This window comes from Mesocricetus auratus, unplaced genomic scaffold (genome assembly GCF_017639785.1).
Source record: "Mesocricetus auratus isolate SY011 unplaced genomic scaffold, BCM_Maur_2.0 Super-Scaffold_100004, whole genome shotgun sequence".
In the NCBI taxonomy this organism is placed as follows: Eukaryota; Metazoa; Chordata; class Mammalia; order Rodentia; family Cricetidae; genus Mesocricetus; species Mesocricetus auratus.
In genome coordinates this window covers 70,883,525-70,901,355 of record NW_024429189.1, presented here as the reverse complement: position 1 = coordinate 70,901,355, position 17,831 = coordinate 70,883,525, and the positions used below count along the sequence as shown (strand labels likewise).

General features: G+C 49.2%; 1 protein-coding gene across 1 annotated transcript in view; it reads right to left on the bottom strand.

Moving 5' to 3' along the window:
- Abtb2 (ankyrin repeat and BTB domain containing 2) overlaps positions 1 to 17,831 on the bottom strand; it is a 167,069-nt gene that overhangs the window by 9,683 nt on the left and 139,555 nt on the right. Inside the window, exons 4-9 of the mRNA XM_005064848.4 lie at positions 7,631 to 7,783; positions 6,000 to 6,165; positions 3,596 to 3,685; positions 2,858 to 2,959; positions 1,224 to 1,320; positions 726 to 861 (exon numbers count right to left, since the gene is read on the bottom strand). Coding sequence (XP_005064905.1) covers positions 726 to 861; positions 1,224 to 1,320; positions 2,858 to 2,959; positions 3,596 to 3,685; positions 6,000 to 6,165; positions 7,631 to 7,783 — 744 coding nt within the window. The remainder of the gene's footprint in view (positions 1 to 725; positions 862 to 1,223; positions 1,321 to 2,857; positions 2,960 to 3,595; positions 3,686 to 5,999; positions 6,166 to 7,630; positions 7,784 to 17,831) is intronic.

The following is a 17,831-nucleotide window of genomic DNA, read 5'->3' as shown; positions in this document are numbered from 1 at the left end:
TGGACAAGCCTGCCCCACAATGGACGAGCCTATCAACCCTGCTGCTCTCTCCTGTGCAGTGATGGGGAGGGTGTGGGTCTGGGGAAGGTGCAGGGCAGGCACTGTGGGGGAGGGCGGGCAGGGGCACAGGTCCAGCAGTGGTGAGAAGACACCGTGTGCTGCACAATGGCATCTTGTCCTCCATCTTTCCTGTCTCCTTCCCTGCCCTCGAGTAACCTCTTTTGTTCCCCTCTATGTCCCATCCTGAATACTGCCTAATGGCTCTGGTTTCAGTCTGCTGTTGCCAGTCACGAGGCCAGGCAGGCCTGCCATCTGTTCCAGAAGCCTCCTCATGACTGGCTCATACTCTGAGTGGGAACCCTGGGGATACCCTGGGACCACGACAGGCACTAGAAACAGACGTGTGGTCCTGAGTGGCCCTGGCAGCTACAATAGTAACCACTGCTTTGCTAACAAGGAGTGGGCTGCCCCAATGTGGGAGGCATAGGTTTCAGTCAGTGCCAGTGTGTCAGGACCCAGCAGTTTATCCAGTGTTTCCAGGCCTCCAAAGCCTTGGGCCTCCATGCTGACCAAGAACCTTCACCATCCTGGTTGACATGCACTTGAGCCCTGGCTTCAAGAAAGGTCACCAGGCCTGGCTCTTCTTTAGCCTCTGGAAGCCCGGGCTCCTGAGAGCATATCTCAGCGTTCCTGGTTACCCAGGGCAGGCACTCCACGCTTTGTACCTGTGGCCATGGGCAGCTGAGTGGCTGAAGCAGTTCATATCCTCATGGAGGGAAGAGGCCATGCCATTGGCTTCCAGCATGCTGAGGAGGGGGTCAGCACCCCTGCTCAGTAGCAAGCTGACCAGCTCATAGTTCCCTGAAAGACAAGGTGGCATCAGAAAGTTTCTGAGTAGGGAAGCAAAGATTGGGCAGACGGGTCTCCAAGATCTGATCTTTGGAATGGGGGGGGCGCACAGTCATATTCAGGGATGATAATGAGGCGAGCGGAAGGCCAGAGATGGCTGTGTCCTACCACAGGGCCTTGCCTAGGGCCTTAGGGGGCTTCCTGCCCTACTGGACCCTGTGCTCAGCAAAAACACTGGGGTGTGGAGGGAAGGGCCCCCGTCCCTGTAGCCTAGCAGGAGTGATCTTAATGGTCCCCAGAGGTAGCAAGAAACCCAAAGACCAGCCAGAGTGACAAGGCACGTCATAGTGATGTGAGGACAGCAGTGCACTTACCAGCTGCAGAAGCCAGCTGCAGGGGTGTCTCAGCATAGCTGTCCTCCCCACTGCTTACTGCCGAGCCCTCCACATTGGCACCGGCATCGAGCAGCAGCTGTCAGGGACAGGAAGAAGGGACAGCTCAGCACAAGAGGGTGCCTGGGGAGGGTGGAGTGCTCTGGGGGCAGCACCTGCAAGTCTCCAAACAAGTGACCAAGAACGGCTCACACTGGAGTCGTAGGATGCCTGGTCACCCTCAGGGAGCTCTCTGTACTTCTGTAATTGCCATGTCCACTCACTCAGGTGGTCATGCACCAAAGTCCCTAAACTGTGTCAACCTTCAACTACTTTTCTCTTTTCAATACTTTCCCGTCAACCAGCTTCAGGGATCTTCTGGAGAACTCACATAGATGAGCAGCACAGGGGAGTGTCACCTGAAGCCCCTAGGTGCAGAAAGCATGGGGTACAGTGCTGATTAGAGTGGCTTGAGCCTTAGTCTTCCCTAGCCACAAGGTGGGGAGAGAGGACTGCCTGCCTGGCAGCATTGCTGAGATTAAATGGTGTAATGCCCAACCCATCAGCATCTGGGCTCCTCCCTGGAGAGGCTCAGTGGCTACCCAGGCTGGCAAGGGGTGGGGAAGAAAGAGCAGAATGTTGCCGGCTAGCCAGAGTGCAAGTGGCCTCATTCTACCAAGGACAGCTTTGCCACGGTTCAGAGGAGGCAGGGTTATCTGTTCCCAAAGGGTCTGCCTTGGGGCAGGGGTGATGTCTGCATTCTGCTGCAGAGGAAGCTTGCTTCACACACTCCCCGGCTCCTGGAGACATACACCTCAATGGATTCGAGGAGCCCAGGTGAGCTCCACGCTCTCCAGTAGGGTGTGGGGCACAGGGATGGCCTGTATCTGCTGGAGACTCGTCAGTCAGAAACCAGATGTGCTCACCACTGGGGCAAGGCAGTGGGGGTGGAGACCTGCCTGCTGGATGAAACTGGGCACCAGGCCAGTCCAAGGCACAGCCCACAGGCCCAGCCTGGACTGAGGCTGCAGCTCTGGGAAGGCAGTGACTAGAAAGCAGGCTGGGTGCAGTAGCCAACTGGCCAACAACCACCTACAGAGTGTTGGCTGCGCTACCACAGGTAAGCCTGACTGTACTACCCAGGGAGGCCTTGCATCCTGGAAGAGGGAGAGGTGCTGACCCCAGGGATGCTCTGTGAAGTCCTGCAGACTACTGACCAGAGGTCTGTGAACTGAGTGCCATGTCACCGGTACCTCTTCTGCCCACAGCTTGTGCTTCTAGAACCATCACCTCACTGTGATGCCGGCCATAGCAGCCCAAGCAATGAGGCTTAGCCTGACATAGATCTGTCTTTTCTCAGTAACGGGGAGATGGGGAGAGACAGGACTAAGGGAAGAGCATGTGGCCAGAAGAGAGTTGGAAATGTAAGATTGGGCAGACTGAAGTCCAGGTCTTTCGGGACTGAGAGAAGCACTTCTTAGGCTGGGATCTCTTCCAGTTCTACAGGTGTCCTTACACTAACCCCTAGGCAAGCCAGGTGAGCTTTGCTAGTCAGGAGCAAGGTCTCTGGCCAGGTTAAGCATGGGGCCCGGCCCAACTGGGGAGCTGAGGCACATGCTGCACCTCATAGGACTCACCTGCACTACAGAGATGTGTCCATGCAGCACCGCAAATGTCAGTGAGGTCCAGTGCCTGCTGTCTGGGTGGATGGAAGGATGCCTGGGAGAGTTGCTTGGAACCTGAAAAATACAACAAATCATCACTATTTCCTAGACAGCTGACATTCTTGAGCAGATGACGCAGGTACCTTAGCTAAGGGGATACACTGTGAGGATGGTGAAGTTAACAGCAGTGTATCTACATTTGCTTGGTAATGTCTGTTGAGAGCACTTGTGTGGACAGGTTCAAAAAGAAAAGGGTAAGTGTCCAGTGAGTGATGTCTTCCATCAGCAAAAGAAGACAGAAGGGGAGTACTTCATGGATGAGGAGGAGGCAGGATGGACAGTCAGGAATTAGCCTCGTAGAGGACAAGGGCTATGAAAATGGAATCATGGCCATTCCCTCTATTCATCTCCCTCTTCAGCCCAAATCTGGAGGAAGTGCTCTTTGCTTTGACCACCATTTCTCTTCTCTTGGCTTGTTTTTAAACAGGGTTTCCCAGCATACCACAGATGGCCCGAAACTCGGGATCTTCCTTCCATAGTCTTCAGAGTGTGCCACCACGCCTGGCTCTTTTTCTGTGGTCTTTGTGTACATTTCTAGTTTAATGAGACACATCTACTGACAATGTCTAAAATACCACACTCAGCCTGGCTGCTGGAGACCCCGAGAGGCCTCTCACTGGGTTAGTGTCTGGGGCAGGAGTTTCTTGTTACCTGTATATCCAAGTTTGCTCCAGCATCAATTAGCATCTGGACCATGGCTTCATCCCCAGCAGCACAGGCATACATCAGCGGTGTCATACCCTGTGAATCAAAGGCAGATGCTGAATCCCCAGACACATCCCTTGGGGGCTGTCCTGTGCCTTGTGCATCTTAAGCTCCCAGGCCAAGGACACTGGGAGGCTAAGCAGGGGGCATTTCTACAAGCACTGAGATCTGCCCGACTCTGCTTCCTGAGTGCTATGATCAAAGGTGTGTATAATGAATGATCTATATGAATGGCTGTGCTCAGCAGTGTGTTTGTGAAGATGTGTCTGACCATATCTTGTGCTAATGAGCAGTCTAGAACATGCCCACTGTTTCTATGTGGGCAGTTAGCAGGGTTGGGAGTCTGATGGCAAAGGCAACGGTGGAAAGTGCATTCCACAGCTGGATCCTGGCAAGCATTTGTTTGGTGCTCTGTGATATTATTTATTAGGTTATTTGTGTGGAGAGAAGATCATCTTGGCTCATAAATCCTTGTCTAGTTCCTGGAGATAAGGAAATGGCTTGAGATTAATCAGGGGCGAGCGGACTGTTTACCTATGCATCTGTCTCTAAATGGCAAGGTTCAGGGAGAGACAGTGCTGAGCATCTACAGAAAGACAGTGGCAGCATGATGGAAATTTGGCTTTGTTCCACACTCACTCACACACAAGGTACACAATGACGTTTTACTCCACACATCTGTACACATTCAGAGCATAAACCAGGCCAAGAGCTGGAGAAGGGAAACTGCTTCCTAGTGCTGTAACTATCCTCACTCGGGCACACAGAAGGGCTAAAGACCAGATTTCAGGGCCAATCACCATCGTTCCGATGGCAACACAACAACAGTAGTAATCATATCGACAACAACCATGTGAATATTTATTAACATTCGGGGTGCTAGGTGGAAAATCCCCCCAACTGCTCTACATGCAGGCCCTGCTATTCCACCTTAGAGGTGAGGAAAGCAAGGTCCCTTTGGCGGCAGGGGGCTTGTTGAGATGCCTCAGCTGGGACACGGTAGACTTCGGCACCGGTGCTTCAGGTCTGCGTTCCCCGAGGAAGCGGATGTCAGGAGGAGGGCTCTGTGCCTGCATCAGACCAGCACTGGCCTAACCCTCCCCACCGTGCTGCTGACACTCCTCTCTCTGTGGCCCTCAGTCCAGGCCCACCTTGCTTACAGCTGCCTCACGGGTCCCCCTGCCGCACCCAGCCCTACCCTCCTTCAGGCTCAGGTTCAGCCCCACGTAGCACTCCAGGCCTCATGTCTCACGCACCTGTCTGTGTGGCATTGTCATTTCATCTGACACCACAGTAACCCGACTGTCCCCAGGCTTGTGGGTGGGCTTCCAAACCACACAGTGCCATTTGGAACACAGCAACGGATCCCCAAACAGTGTCACATAAACATTCCGTAGTGGGCCTGAGCTGGAGGCAGACTCCTTAGAATGGTGATTCTCAACCTTTCTGATGCTACAATCCTTGAATATAGTTCCTCATGTTGTGGTGACCCCCCTCACCTAAAATTATTTTGTTGCTACTTCTGCTGTTTTTAATTTTAATGTAAATGTCTGATATGAGACCCTGGGGGTCACAACCCACAGGTTGAGAACTTAGAGTCTTCTGACTCTGCTGGTACCTCAGTTGTCTCTCCTATAAGTTAGAAATTCCCCACCCTTTCTCCCTATTTTGCTCTTTGGAACTTCTCATCGGTGTGCTCTTTTTTATGTGTTCGTCCTCCCCTCCCATTTCTTTTTTCTTTTGGTGCTGGAGACGGAACCAAGGGCCTTGTACATGTTAGGAAAATACCCTACGACTGAGCTACATCTTCAGCCTTCACATTTGCTGCAACAGGAACTCACTTAGTCATGCTGACTGGTTTTGAATCCATATGTAGCCTAAGCTGGCCTTGAACCCATGATCACCCTGGTACAGCTTGCTGAGTGCTGTGCCTCCAGTGGAACCATCCCTCACTCCTGGCTTAGGGGCTTGTTTCTTACTCTCTCACAGTGTCACCCCGGGAAGACAAGGTTTCTCTGGGGCTAGTGAGCGGCCAGCACACACCCTCCCCTTCACACGCCAGTGATCACACCTTACAGCTTGCTACTGCGTGTCTCCATTGGACTCGTCCTCAGCCCTGCCTCATCTAGGACAGTCGCTTTGCTAGCCCTCCAGCAGGGAAACAGTGTCCACACTACCAGGTTGTTCAGGAGGGACAGAGGATGCCCAGGCTAGCCTTCTGTCAGGGGCCTGAAGCTCAGAGCTGAGAGTCTCAGGTTCAGAATGCAGGGACTATGTATTTCTCTCACCCTAGCAATTTTTCAGTTCAGAGTGTCTCTAAGCCTGACCTAGAGGAGTCCACAGGAGGTACCTGGTCGTCCATCGTGTTCACCCCATCTGGACCCAGGGCTTCGATGGCCTGGCTGATGAGGTCTGTTCTCCCACAGTTGAGCATGCGGAAGCCCAAGTCCTGGTTGAATCTTTCAGTAGCAGCTCGAGCATCCAGCCTCCGGAAGGAGCTGAAGCAGCATTCGGGTCTGCGCAGGAGAGACCAGGAGGTGTGTGAGTGTGACTGTGACATGAGGCCCAGCTGGGCCTGGCTGGCATGGGGAATAGGATGGCTGCGTGCACAGGCCAGTCAGTAATGGTCTTGTTCTGTTCTTGCCAGAGAGCAGTGGTTCTCAACCTTCTAATGCTGTGACCCTTTCTTTCATACAGTTCTTCATGGTGTGCTGACCCCAACCAGAAAATTATTTTCATTGCTACTTTGTAACTGTGATTTTGCTACTGTTACAAACTGTAAATATTTTTAGAGGCAGAGGTTTGCCAAAGGGGTCGTGATCCATCGGTTGAGGACCACCGCCCTAGGGCATGCAAAGCTGGGCTTCCCTATACAGGGGTTGAAGCAATGGACTGAGCACTTGTCAACTGTCAAGGAGCAAACTCTCAGATCAAAATAACCTGTCCAGGGATTCCTGCCCCTAAGAAGGAGGAGAAGGAGGAGGAGGAGGAGGAGGAGGAGGAGGAGGAGGAGGAGGAGGAGGAGGAGGAGGAGGAGGAGGAGGAAGCTCATCATGGGCCAGTGCTTTTGGTCAATCCCTGGTACTTGCACAAAGTATTCTGACCTTCAGCCTGTGAAATGGCCATTGTGAAAAAGGTCTTGCTTGTCCCTCTGTGTCTCTTTGGGCTGCTTAGTAAGACCCCCAAATACCAACACAAGGCAGGAAGAGGCTTAAAATCCATGCACAATCAACCCAATCTACTAAGGACTATCTCAGATACAACCTGTATCTACACAGGGCACACAAGAGACATCTAAAAGCTCCTGCCTGCGTAATTAGGTCAACATGTGTAAAATTCATGTCTAGAGCATAGTTTAAGCACAGCTGGAAAGCAGAAATGCAAGGCACTCCACAGACAAGGTATTGCCATCAGGAGCTCCCCCAAGAAGAGTTTCTGTAGCAGACCTGTCTACAGGAAAGGGTACTGGGGGGAAGCATAAAGAGTACAAGTTTGGGGACCATGTGAACCTGGTCTCAAATTTAGGCCTTCCGTGGGCAAGCTGCTGTTCCTCCCTGACCTCTTCATCTAGAACATGGACGTTAGGGCCTCTTTAAAGTTGTCATGATGACAAAGTTAAAAAGCACAAAGTAAAAAACAAAAAACAAACACAAAAACAAAAAACTCAGCACAGGGTTTGACACAAGGAAGCCAGAGTGAACAGAGGTACATAGGAAAGAGCCTCGCCAATCAGGACCCCAGACTTGCACTGTGTGTGCTCTTCAGCCCAGACTCAAAAGTGTGTCTGCTCTAGTTAGCATGCCAGTGGATGTAGAAGACACATCCTGAAAGCAGCCAAGGCCTAGACCAGATCTGTTCCCACACTTGGCCGTGGCATTTGTGGAGGATACTTAATGCAACTCAGGTGCCCTACGGCCTTGCAGAGAGGTTTGTAGGTGTTGGGACATGGATGCTGTGACCCCCTTCTCCCAGGCTCCATACTTGAGTTGGCGGGGCTCACAGTCCAGGCCTGGTAGCAGCAGCCGGGCTGCCTGCCGGATATCGCCACTGTCCACGGTGAGGCTGCGGCGGTGCTCTGCGTAGGTGATTGCCACCCGCATCCACTCCATCAGTGGTGGCAGCAGCATGAAGGGCCTGTGAGGCGGCAGAGAGAGGTCAGGTCTGGGTGCACTGCTCCATGCTCACAGAAGGGGGCCCCTTAGCACTTGGTCTCAGAAAGTAGCCACAAAGGTTGGCCACTCTGTAATTTCCCGGCTGCCTTCAGCCACCAGGAGACGCAGTCTTTGTGACCACAGAGACCCCAGTTTGTCCTTGCATTCTATGGCAACCCTGTCACAGGCCAGGAGGAATTTCCATCATGGGAACTGGCGGAAACTAAGGGCTCTTCAGTGGCCAATAAAAGATGTCCAACAACATGTGTAATTGGGGTGCTTGCCCATCCCAAGAGCATCAGATTGTCCCATTTGCAGAAGATGGAACACAGCTGGGAATATGCAAGAAACCCAGGCCTAAGCCCAGCTTTGCAACAGTAGCTGTCACCTCATTACCCTGATGGCACCCCACATCCATCTGTCACCACCATTGTGCCCAATCACCATCGTGGGTCTCTAAGAAGCCAGAAAGGTTGCCAACCTTTCCTCCTTGAGGGCAAACATTTTCTTAAAGCCCAAACAAACCCCTAACCAGATTAGTCAGACATGAGCTTGAAGGTGGTTCTTTGGGGGAAGCTACTCTGATGTTTCCCTACAGAAATACATGTGGGTTTAGGTAATTTAACTGGCCCACTGAAAGTAACAGTGGGTATGAGGAAGCCAGAGATCAGTAAAGTCTCACTGTTCTTGGTCTCCAGAGCAGGCTCAGCTCTGGTTGCCACCTGCCACCAACCACAGCTGCCCAGCAAAGATTCTGTGGTAGTGTGAATGTAATTGGCTTCCATCATCTCATATGGAGTGGCACTATTAGGAGGTGTGGCTTTCTTGGAGTGGGTATGGCCTTTTTGGAGGAAGTGTGTCACCATGTGGGGGGGTGAGCTTTGAGGTTTCCTATGCACAGGATACCACCCAGTGTCTCAGTCAGCTTCCTGTTGCCTCCAAGATATAGGACTCTCAGCTACTCCTCCAGCACCAGGCCTTCCTATATGCCACCATGCTCCCCATCATGATGATAATGGACTGAACTTCTGAAACTGTAAGGGAGCCACCACAATTAAACATTTTCCTTATAAGAGTTGCCATGGTCATGGTGCCTCTTCACAGCAGTAGACACCTAATGGAGACACCTGCTTATTTTCAGCCCCTCACAGGCTTTCACTTCTGCCTGGCTACACTCGCTTCATCCTTCAAAGCACAGAGCCAATATGTGCTCTCTCCACCCAACCTCTTCAAGCCTACCATAACACCCCTAGAACTCTCTTCCAGCATGGCACGTGTCACATGACCCTGACCGGCTTAAGGCCAGGAAGGATGCCTTTCTCAGCTCTGTATTCATACAGCCTGGGACCTGACCCATCAGGTTTTCAATAAATGCTTGTTGATGGACTTGAACTATGGGTTAGCACCTGTAACTTAGCATAGCATACGCAGATTATTTACTTGGACCAACTCATGTTTCTTCTCAGAAAAGAATGACATCTGGAACCAAATGTGGTGACGGCACACACCTGTAATCCCTGCACTTGGGAGATGGAGGCAGGAAGATCAGGATTCAAGGCTAGTTTGAAGCTAGCCTGGGCTATAGGAGTCCTTGTCTTGGAAAAAGAGCAATGTACCTCATTTCCAAGGGCATGGTATTGATTAATGTAGGAGGTGGGACCATTTGGGGGAACTCATGTAATCTCAGAAGGAAAAACAATCATTCCTGAATTATCACTGCAAGATCTACCCTGAATATAAACATCCATTTGAAATCCCCTGAACTATCTGTGAATTTTTCAATTCTCGAATTAGGGCAGGAGGCCAGCACAGATGAACATTACTTAAACCATTAGCACTGGAAACTGATTGTTTTATGCTTCTCTATTGTAGCTAACAGCACAGCAAAGAGCAGGGTACAGCCATTAAACTTCTTTTTGTGTGTGTAGTCCAGGCTGGCCTCTAACTTGTGTTTCTCCTGCCTCAGCCTCCTAAATTTTGGGACTGCAGACATCACCTAGCCTAGCTAAGCTATTAAATCTCTAACTGGACATTTCCTCTAAGGCAAGCTCCAAGGGGATGTTCAGGACCAAGTCCTAGTCAGATAGTGTCCTCACTTATCCTCCCCCGGCCCCTCATGTCTCATCGAGCTCACTAGATAGAGACTGCAGTAGGAATTACCTTGGAAATTGTATACCGAGGAAAGGCTCATTCAACCTCCATTTGCATCACCCTGATTGGAGACCAGAATGATGGAAACTACACTTCCCAGACTCCTTTGCAATTGTGGTGCTAGATGCAAATCCAGTTTCCTAAATAAGATCTTGCTTTATAAGATCCATCCAGAGGCCACCTTTGTGTCCCTACTGTTTTTTACCAACAGATCAGTTGGTAAAAAGCATGAAGTCTTTTTCTCTCTTCCTGTAGAACATTCTTGTGTCTGGGCTCTGTTTCTCTGTGTGCTAGAGGCAGAGACAATAGTGGTAAAAACAACAAAGACTCATGATCCCAGCCTCAGTCCTAAAGAGGACATAACTGCTCAAACCTAGTGCCCGAGCCTGTGGGTGAGCTCCGTGTCATCTGTAGAGCTGTTTCTGGAAGCCTGGTCTAGGCTCTGTCTCCTAAGTCCTTTCTGTGATTTGGTTAGAGTCTAATTCCTGCATTAAGTCCCATCCTGTTTAAAATACCTAAAGTGATTTCTGTTTCCTGAACTGAACACTGATTAATACTCTAGAAATCTAAATTATCCCTCTACCTCTAGGATGGTGATTAGTGAATGCCTTATTTCCAAACAAAGCTGACCTTGTTAACAACCAACCTCTTAGACCAAGGACAGCTTACTCACACCCACCCCTACCGGTGGTCCTTAGTCAGGTAAAATGATAAGCAATCCATGGGCTTTCTTGGTAATTCCAGGATACAGTTTCCTTTCTATTAATTCTTCCTGCCCACTGGGCACAGTGAGAAGAGCAGGCCTGCATTATGGGATATTCTGGAAAATCCCTATAAAACTCCCGTCTCTGTCTCCAGTCTTCATGGCTGTGTTACATCTTCAGAATGGAAGGGCCTGGAGGAGTGGGGCTGAGGGCAACTGATGTGTGTCTTCCTCAATGTCTTTCTTCCCACAGCTCAAGTTGGCTGAGAGCCCCTTTGTACTGAAATGCAGTTGGCTGCAGGAGCCAGGCTGGAGCCCCACAGGCTCATCCATCCCTCTGTGCAGCCTGCTCAGATAATGCTGGGTCCCATACCCTGGAGTAGACATTCCTGGATAGTTTTGGTCTCAAGTCTCTTTTTATACTCTAAAAAGTTACTGAAGGGCTGGAGAGATGGCTCAGAGGTTAAGAGGGCTAACTGCTCTTCCAGAGGTACTGAGTTCAATTCCCAGCAACCACATGGTGGCTCACAGCCATCTGTAATAATGCCCTCTTCTGGCCTGCAGGCATACATGCAGACAGAACACTGTATACATAACAAAAAAATCTTTAAAAAAAAAGTTACTGAAACCCCCAAAAGGTTTATATTAATCTTATTCTATGATACAAACAAAAACTAAATCAGAGAAAATGCTGAAACACAAAAATCCACAAGTGTCCCACAAGCTACCTCAGTGACACTATCATGTCAAAAAGCCTTTGGAAAGATCCTTTGGATACTGTGCAAAAAATGAAATTCAAAAGCAAAGATCACATTCTTTTGAAAACAGATTTGATCCTGTACTCTCCTGGCAAGTGTCTCCGTGGTTCCAGGGGTTCCATGGGCACAATTTGAGGACTTCTGCCTCAGAAGATCACACCAGGTACCTGTGCTGGTTAGGAGCTTTTTTTAAGACAGAATCCCACTGCAAAGCCCCCCAAATCCTGGCTGGATCAGAACTCACTATGCAGACCAGGCTGACATCAAACTCACAGAAATCTTCCTCCTTCTGCCTCTTGAGTGCTGGTCTAAAAGCATGTGTAATCACAGCTGGAATTGTGCCAGGTTAATTTTTCATGGTCAACTTGACATAACCTAGAGTCAGTTGGGAAGAAAGACTCAATTGAGGAAATACCCAGATCAGACTGGCCTGTGGCCATGTCTGTGAGAGCTTTTGTTGATCAGTGATTGATGTGGGGGAATCTAGCTCACTGTGGACAACACCATTCCTGGGTAGGTAAGACTGGACAAGGCCGTAAGGAATGGTCCTCCATGGCTCCTGGTCTCTGCATGAGCTCTGTCCTGACTACCTCAATGACAAGCTGTAACATGTAAGATGAAACGAAGGCTTTCCCTCCTCTAAGTTGCTTTGGTCAGGGTGGTTTATCATAGCAACAGAAAAGGCAGCTAGCAGAGTGTCTAAGGGCAACAACGCCCAGGGCTGGCAGGCAGCAGCAGGCTCAGGGCTGGAACTCTGTTCTGGTGGCACACAGTCCTGTGAACCCTGAAGCAGCACAGCGTTTGCACATATACTCCTGGGATCGGGAGTCCTGAGTACCCTGGATCCTTAAGGACAGCATCATTACTGGGAGAAAGCTCTAGTGGCTTCAGTACAACTGAGCTGGCCTTGGAACTCCAGGCAAACATTACCCTCTATGGGCTTGGCTTTCTATCAAAGAGGGGGTTAGGTTCATGTTTATATATTTTCTTCCATGGTGAGAAGCCTTCTCCTTTAATTGCAGCCTCTTCATGGCAGTAACTGAACCTACAGCCCAGGAGAATATATGGTTTTAGAGGGAGACTGGCTGGCTGGGATCAGTGTCTTCTCACTGATCAAAACTCTGACCCTGTACAGTAGCTTCACCTCTTCTAGTCACAATTCCCATCTGAGAAAAATGGCTCTAAATCATAGGAGTACTTCCCAAGACAGCTCTAAGTACATACACAAAGTGCTTAGCAGGAGAACACTGGGAACATGGTATGTTCTCCATAAACTCCAATTAGTCTTACCACTTTAGTATCTGTTGATAGAGAAAACATCATAGAGAAAAATAGGCCATAGGAATCTGGCTCTATTAAATGCCTCAGCTCCAGCCTTCATACAGCCGGCTGCCTCACTGTCTTCTCCCCGCCAGCAAGCATAAACACGTAAGCCTGCAGGCAGGCTGCCCACTATCCACTCCAGCCCAGCTCATAAAACAGAGAAAACAAATGCAACCACTATGTTGAGAGCGAGCTACAAACTTTCTGCAGGCACAAACTCCTGGCCTTAGCAATGAAGAAACCTGCTCAGGAGAAACATAGTCATAGAGGCTTATGGGTCACTAGCATAGGAGGTGGTGGGGTATTACTTTATGGGATCTGCAGTCCCCAGCACACCCTGCACTCAGTCTGCTGCTGCTGTGATTGACAGTGACTTAACAGAATCCCTGGCTTTCTCTTGGCAGCTGTCTTTGTGGGCAGAAAAGAACAACTATCAGTTAAGGTCATATTTGGCTGCACAATGAGTTTGAGATTGGCCTGAGCTACAGGAGACTATCTCAAAAATAAACAACCAATAGAGCTGGCAAGATGGTTCAGCAGGTAAAGGGTGCTTGCCACCAAACCTGACATCTGAGTTCAATCCTCAGGACCCACACTGGGGAAGAAGAGGACCGATTCCCAAAAGTTGTCTTCTGTAGCACCTCCTGCCCCCAAATAAATACATGGATGCACTAAAAACATTAAACAAGCAAGAGAAAACTACCAGGCTGAGGGTGGAGCTCCAGAGTAGAAGTGCTTGCCGAGAGAGAGAGACAGACAGAGAGACAGAGAGACAGAGAGACAGAGTGAGAGAGAGACAGACAGACAGACAGACAGAGAGAGAGACAGAGAGACAGAGAGAGAGGGAGAGACAGAGAAAGACATAGACAGAGAGAGACAGAGACAGAGAGACAGAGAAAGAGAGACAGAGAGAAAGAGAGACAGAGAGAGACAGAGAAAGAGACAGAGAGAGAGAGAGGGAGAGACAGAAAGAGAGAGACATGGAGAGACAGAGAGAGACAGAGTCAGAGAGAACAAGTTACTATCTGGGGAGGGTTCATAAAACACATCAGTGAAAATGGGTTTTTCTACATGATCCTGGACAATTCCTCTCACTGCTAGCCAAGAAACAGAACCTAGAGAGGCAAGGGAGATCCCTCCCCGAGGTCACACAGCTAGCATCAGAAGTAGGGTACAGACTCGGTGTCTCTCACTACTCCACTTCTCACTTCTATACTACTGGTGAGTCCGACCGTGCCATTGAAGGGTCTCACAAGCCCCTCAACACAAAAGTTGTTCTCTCTCTCTCTCTCTCTCTCTCTCTCTCTCTCTCTCTCTCTCTCTCTCTCTCTCTCTCTCTCTCACACACACACACACACACACAATAAGCTTCTTAAGGTCTTGATTTTAAGACATCTCTGCAGCTTGGATGAAAAGGCCTGCCCCCCCTACATATATGATTTACTAGGATGACAGTCCTGTAGGTGGTGTCTTAACATGGAACAGGAAACACCTCCAATTTCCAGTTGAAAGCAGGCTCTGTTCTTTCTTGAGGTGGGAAGGAACCTTGGAACAAGAGTCAGGTTGACAGGTGAGCACTGGCCTGTACCTATAGGCCATGTAGTCCAAACCTGGTGTGTTGAGGCCTGCATGCATCTGAATCTCCCAGAGGGAGAATTGGGGACATGGACAGGATGTGCCTACTGGCCAAGGTTATGAGACCAGGCTTCAGTTTTACCTTGGGAAGGCTGGGCCAGGGTTTTACTTGCCTGAGTGTAGGTGCAGACAGCTCATGGGCTGGGAGGATGGGGACAGGGATATCAGTTTTGGGCCTACTACCTCAGGGCATTTCCTCATCTTTAAGCAATGCCTTACCCAGTCTGAGAGCACCCTGAAGCTTAAGAAAGGTGGAATTTAGGAGCCTGAGAGCTAAGGCAGGGGCTGTCAGTGTGTTTTTGGGCTTCAGATCTCAGTTTCTCCAACTCTGTCCCAACTTCAGCAGGAAGCACAGTGGAGCTATGGGGTGCTTGGGTGGTTTCTCCTTTCCGCAGACCTCATTGTGGACCACACTACACTCTGGCCTTCTGTCTTACCTTCTGGGTAGGCAGGGAGCAGGGCAGAACTGTTGCAAAGGTTGCCAAATTTTTCCACCAGGGGACGATTCCACAGACAGACATCTCTGGGAGGGCCGAGGTTGGCTCTGGAGTGCCAGCCTGAGGCCCTCTTCCTAATTTCCCTAAGACTTCCAGAGCTGCTGTGGCCCCAAACCAAGCCAAACGCCCATGTAGAATAAAGCCAACATTGTCCTACTGAAGTCAGATTCCACCCCAACACAAAGGAAGTGATTCTAGTTCACTTCACATCTTGCACTAATTATTTTCCTAGAATTGCTTGGTAAACCAGGATGGTTTGGCTCAGCTTAGAGTGAGCACTAAGCACGTTTCTCTCCCTGGAACCCCGGACCTGTGTTCCCCTGGCTGAGCCTGGCTGCCTCAGAACATTCGGCTGATCTTAGCAGAATCTCTGTTTGGAATCAGGTGACTTCTGTTGAAGGTGGGGCTTGGGCTTTCTGGGGGTGGGAACAATGCAGTTTCTTATTAAAACTCATCTGGTACAAATTAGAGGCACTAGAAGCAGCTTACTAGATATGCTACACGTGTAATGATTTCTAGGTTTTTGTGGTTTTGTTAGTGCTTGGGATTGAACTCAAGTCCTTGTACATGTTAAGCACACGCTCTACCATGGAGTTACATCCCAGTCCTCTCGGGCACCATGCTATTGATTGATTGAGATAAGATGTTGTTATATAGCCTGAGCCAGCCAAGTGTTCACTTTGTAGATCAGGCTGTCTCGTATTTGACCCTTCTTGCCACTTCCTCTCAAGTCCTAGGATTACAGGTGTGTACGCCTTGTCTTCCTCCATTTTGCTATATGGTCGCCTTGAACCTGGGGCGCAAGTGACTTACTCATGTGCTTCGGTCTCCAGAATAGACAGTATCAGAGTGTGCTGCCTTGTTAGACTGAATGTGAACATGGGCATCAGTTTCAAACTTGGTCTGGTCACGATGAACTATGTCCTACTTTGGCCTCTTGCTAGTGGTTGCTTTTGAGGTTTCAGTGGAGCCTGTCATCAGTAGAATGTGCCATCAACTGTGTAACTGGGACACAAGGATGAACAGAAAATCGCTAACAAATAATGTTTACATAACAGGTAGTAAGCCACTGGCATTTTAAAAAAAAGATTTATTTATTATACAATGTCCTGACTGCATGCCAGAAGAGGGCACCAGCTCCCACTATAGATGGTTGTGAGCTACCATTGTGGCTGCTGGGATTGAACTCAGGACTCTGGAAGAACAGCCAATGCTCTTAACCTCTGAGCCATCTCTCCAGTCCAGCCATTGGCATTTTAAAAAAGCCTCCCACATCTACTGATTAATCCTCACAGCTACTTTATGAAGTGGGTACTATTACTATCAGTGTGTACCCTTACAAATGGGCAAACCGAGGACCCTGTGTCATTCACACAGCAGTGGCAGAGCTGGGGTGTGAACTAGGACATTTACACCAAACCAAGGTTCTACTCAGAATATATTTCACTACCACACAGATTTGTCCTTTGGCTCTGTTTAGTGTTTTTGTTTTGCTTTTATTTTAAAAATTATTCGTGTGTGTGTATGTGTATGTACATGTGCGTACATGTGGGAGTCACTTCTTTCTTTCTATCATGTGAGTCCCAGGGACCTAACTTAGGCCATCACAATTGAATGCAAGGCCTCTACCTGCTAAGCCATCTTGGACAAGGAGTCACCATGCAGTATAGTCTAATCTGGAGCTAACTATGCAGACCATGCAGGCCTTCAACACACTTCCCCAGGTGGTATTATATGCTACCATGTATGGCTGATTTAGGATGCTTGAACTAAGGATATTTTAACCTTCAGGATAAGGCAAACATGCACCCATACAACCACCATGCTTTTCACTTTTAGTTCAATATTCAACATACATTTATTATACAGTATTTATATTTAAGATAAGCTTTTAGGGGTCTGGTCATGTACCACACATCTGTAATTCCAGCACTTGGAAGCAGAGTTAAGAGAATCATGACTTGATGGCTAGCCTAGACTACAGAGTAAGTTCAAGATGAGGCTGTATCTCAAGAATATAAAACAAAAGCAAAAATGAAACAGTTCCCAGATCAATGCATATTTGACTTGGGATATTTTTAACTAATGATGATTCTACCAAGATGTGACCCATCTCACAGTGAAAAGCATCTGTAATATGTCTCCCAATGTGGACTACTTCTGAGAAGGGAAGTGCTGTTACCAACACAGGGATGGCCAGGAGTAAAGTGGTACTTCATCCTTGTAGTTTGAGGGCACTTGGCTAGAGAACCTTTGTTCACAGAGGTCCCTTTGCCTGGCCCACATTGCTTGTTCTGTAAAGGTACCTCCTCCCACCCACCAGCTTGGCATGTCTCCACTCTCCCCTTCTGCAATATGCCAGGTCTGTATTCTCTAACTGACGTGGGGGATTGTGGGCTTTTCCCTCTAGAGTACAATTTTTTCTAAAGGCTCACTATTATCCTCTGCACAGAAGCGCCATTGGGGAACAACTACTGAGTTCATAACAAAGTCAGGGCATATTTCTTATTCAGTCTTTGGGTCATGTTCTTAGGAGACAACTCACTCCCAAGCTGCTCCTGAAGGTAAAGAGGGACTGCCTTGTCTTTTGTTCCTGAAGGCTTCAGGTAACTTGAATATCAGCACATTCTTTCTGGATAAGAAACAACTAATTCCCAGATAGAAAGATGGCCATGTCCCGCGAGAACTTTGTACCCAGGAGTAACAATCTGGAGCCTGTCAGATTGAGGCTAAGGTGGCTCTAGGAAGGTAGCTAGAACACGTTGGTGAAGACTGGGAAAGGAGAGGCAGACGTGGTGATGCGGTTGTACTGACACGCATGCAGCCTCGAGTCACGGTGGAAAGAGCACAGTCACCTGCCCTTGGCAGCTGGCCTTGACTCCTGGTGCATCTTATGTGGGTGAGGAGGTGTAGGTGCCAATGGAGCCTGCAAGCAGGCCACCACACTCTTCTATGCAGCAGGGA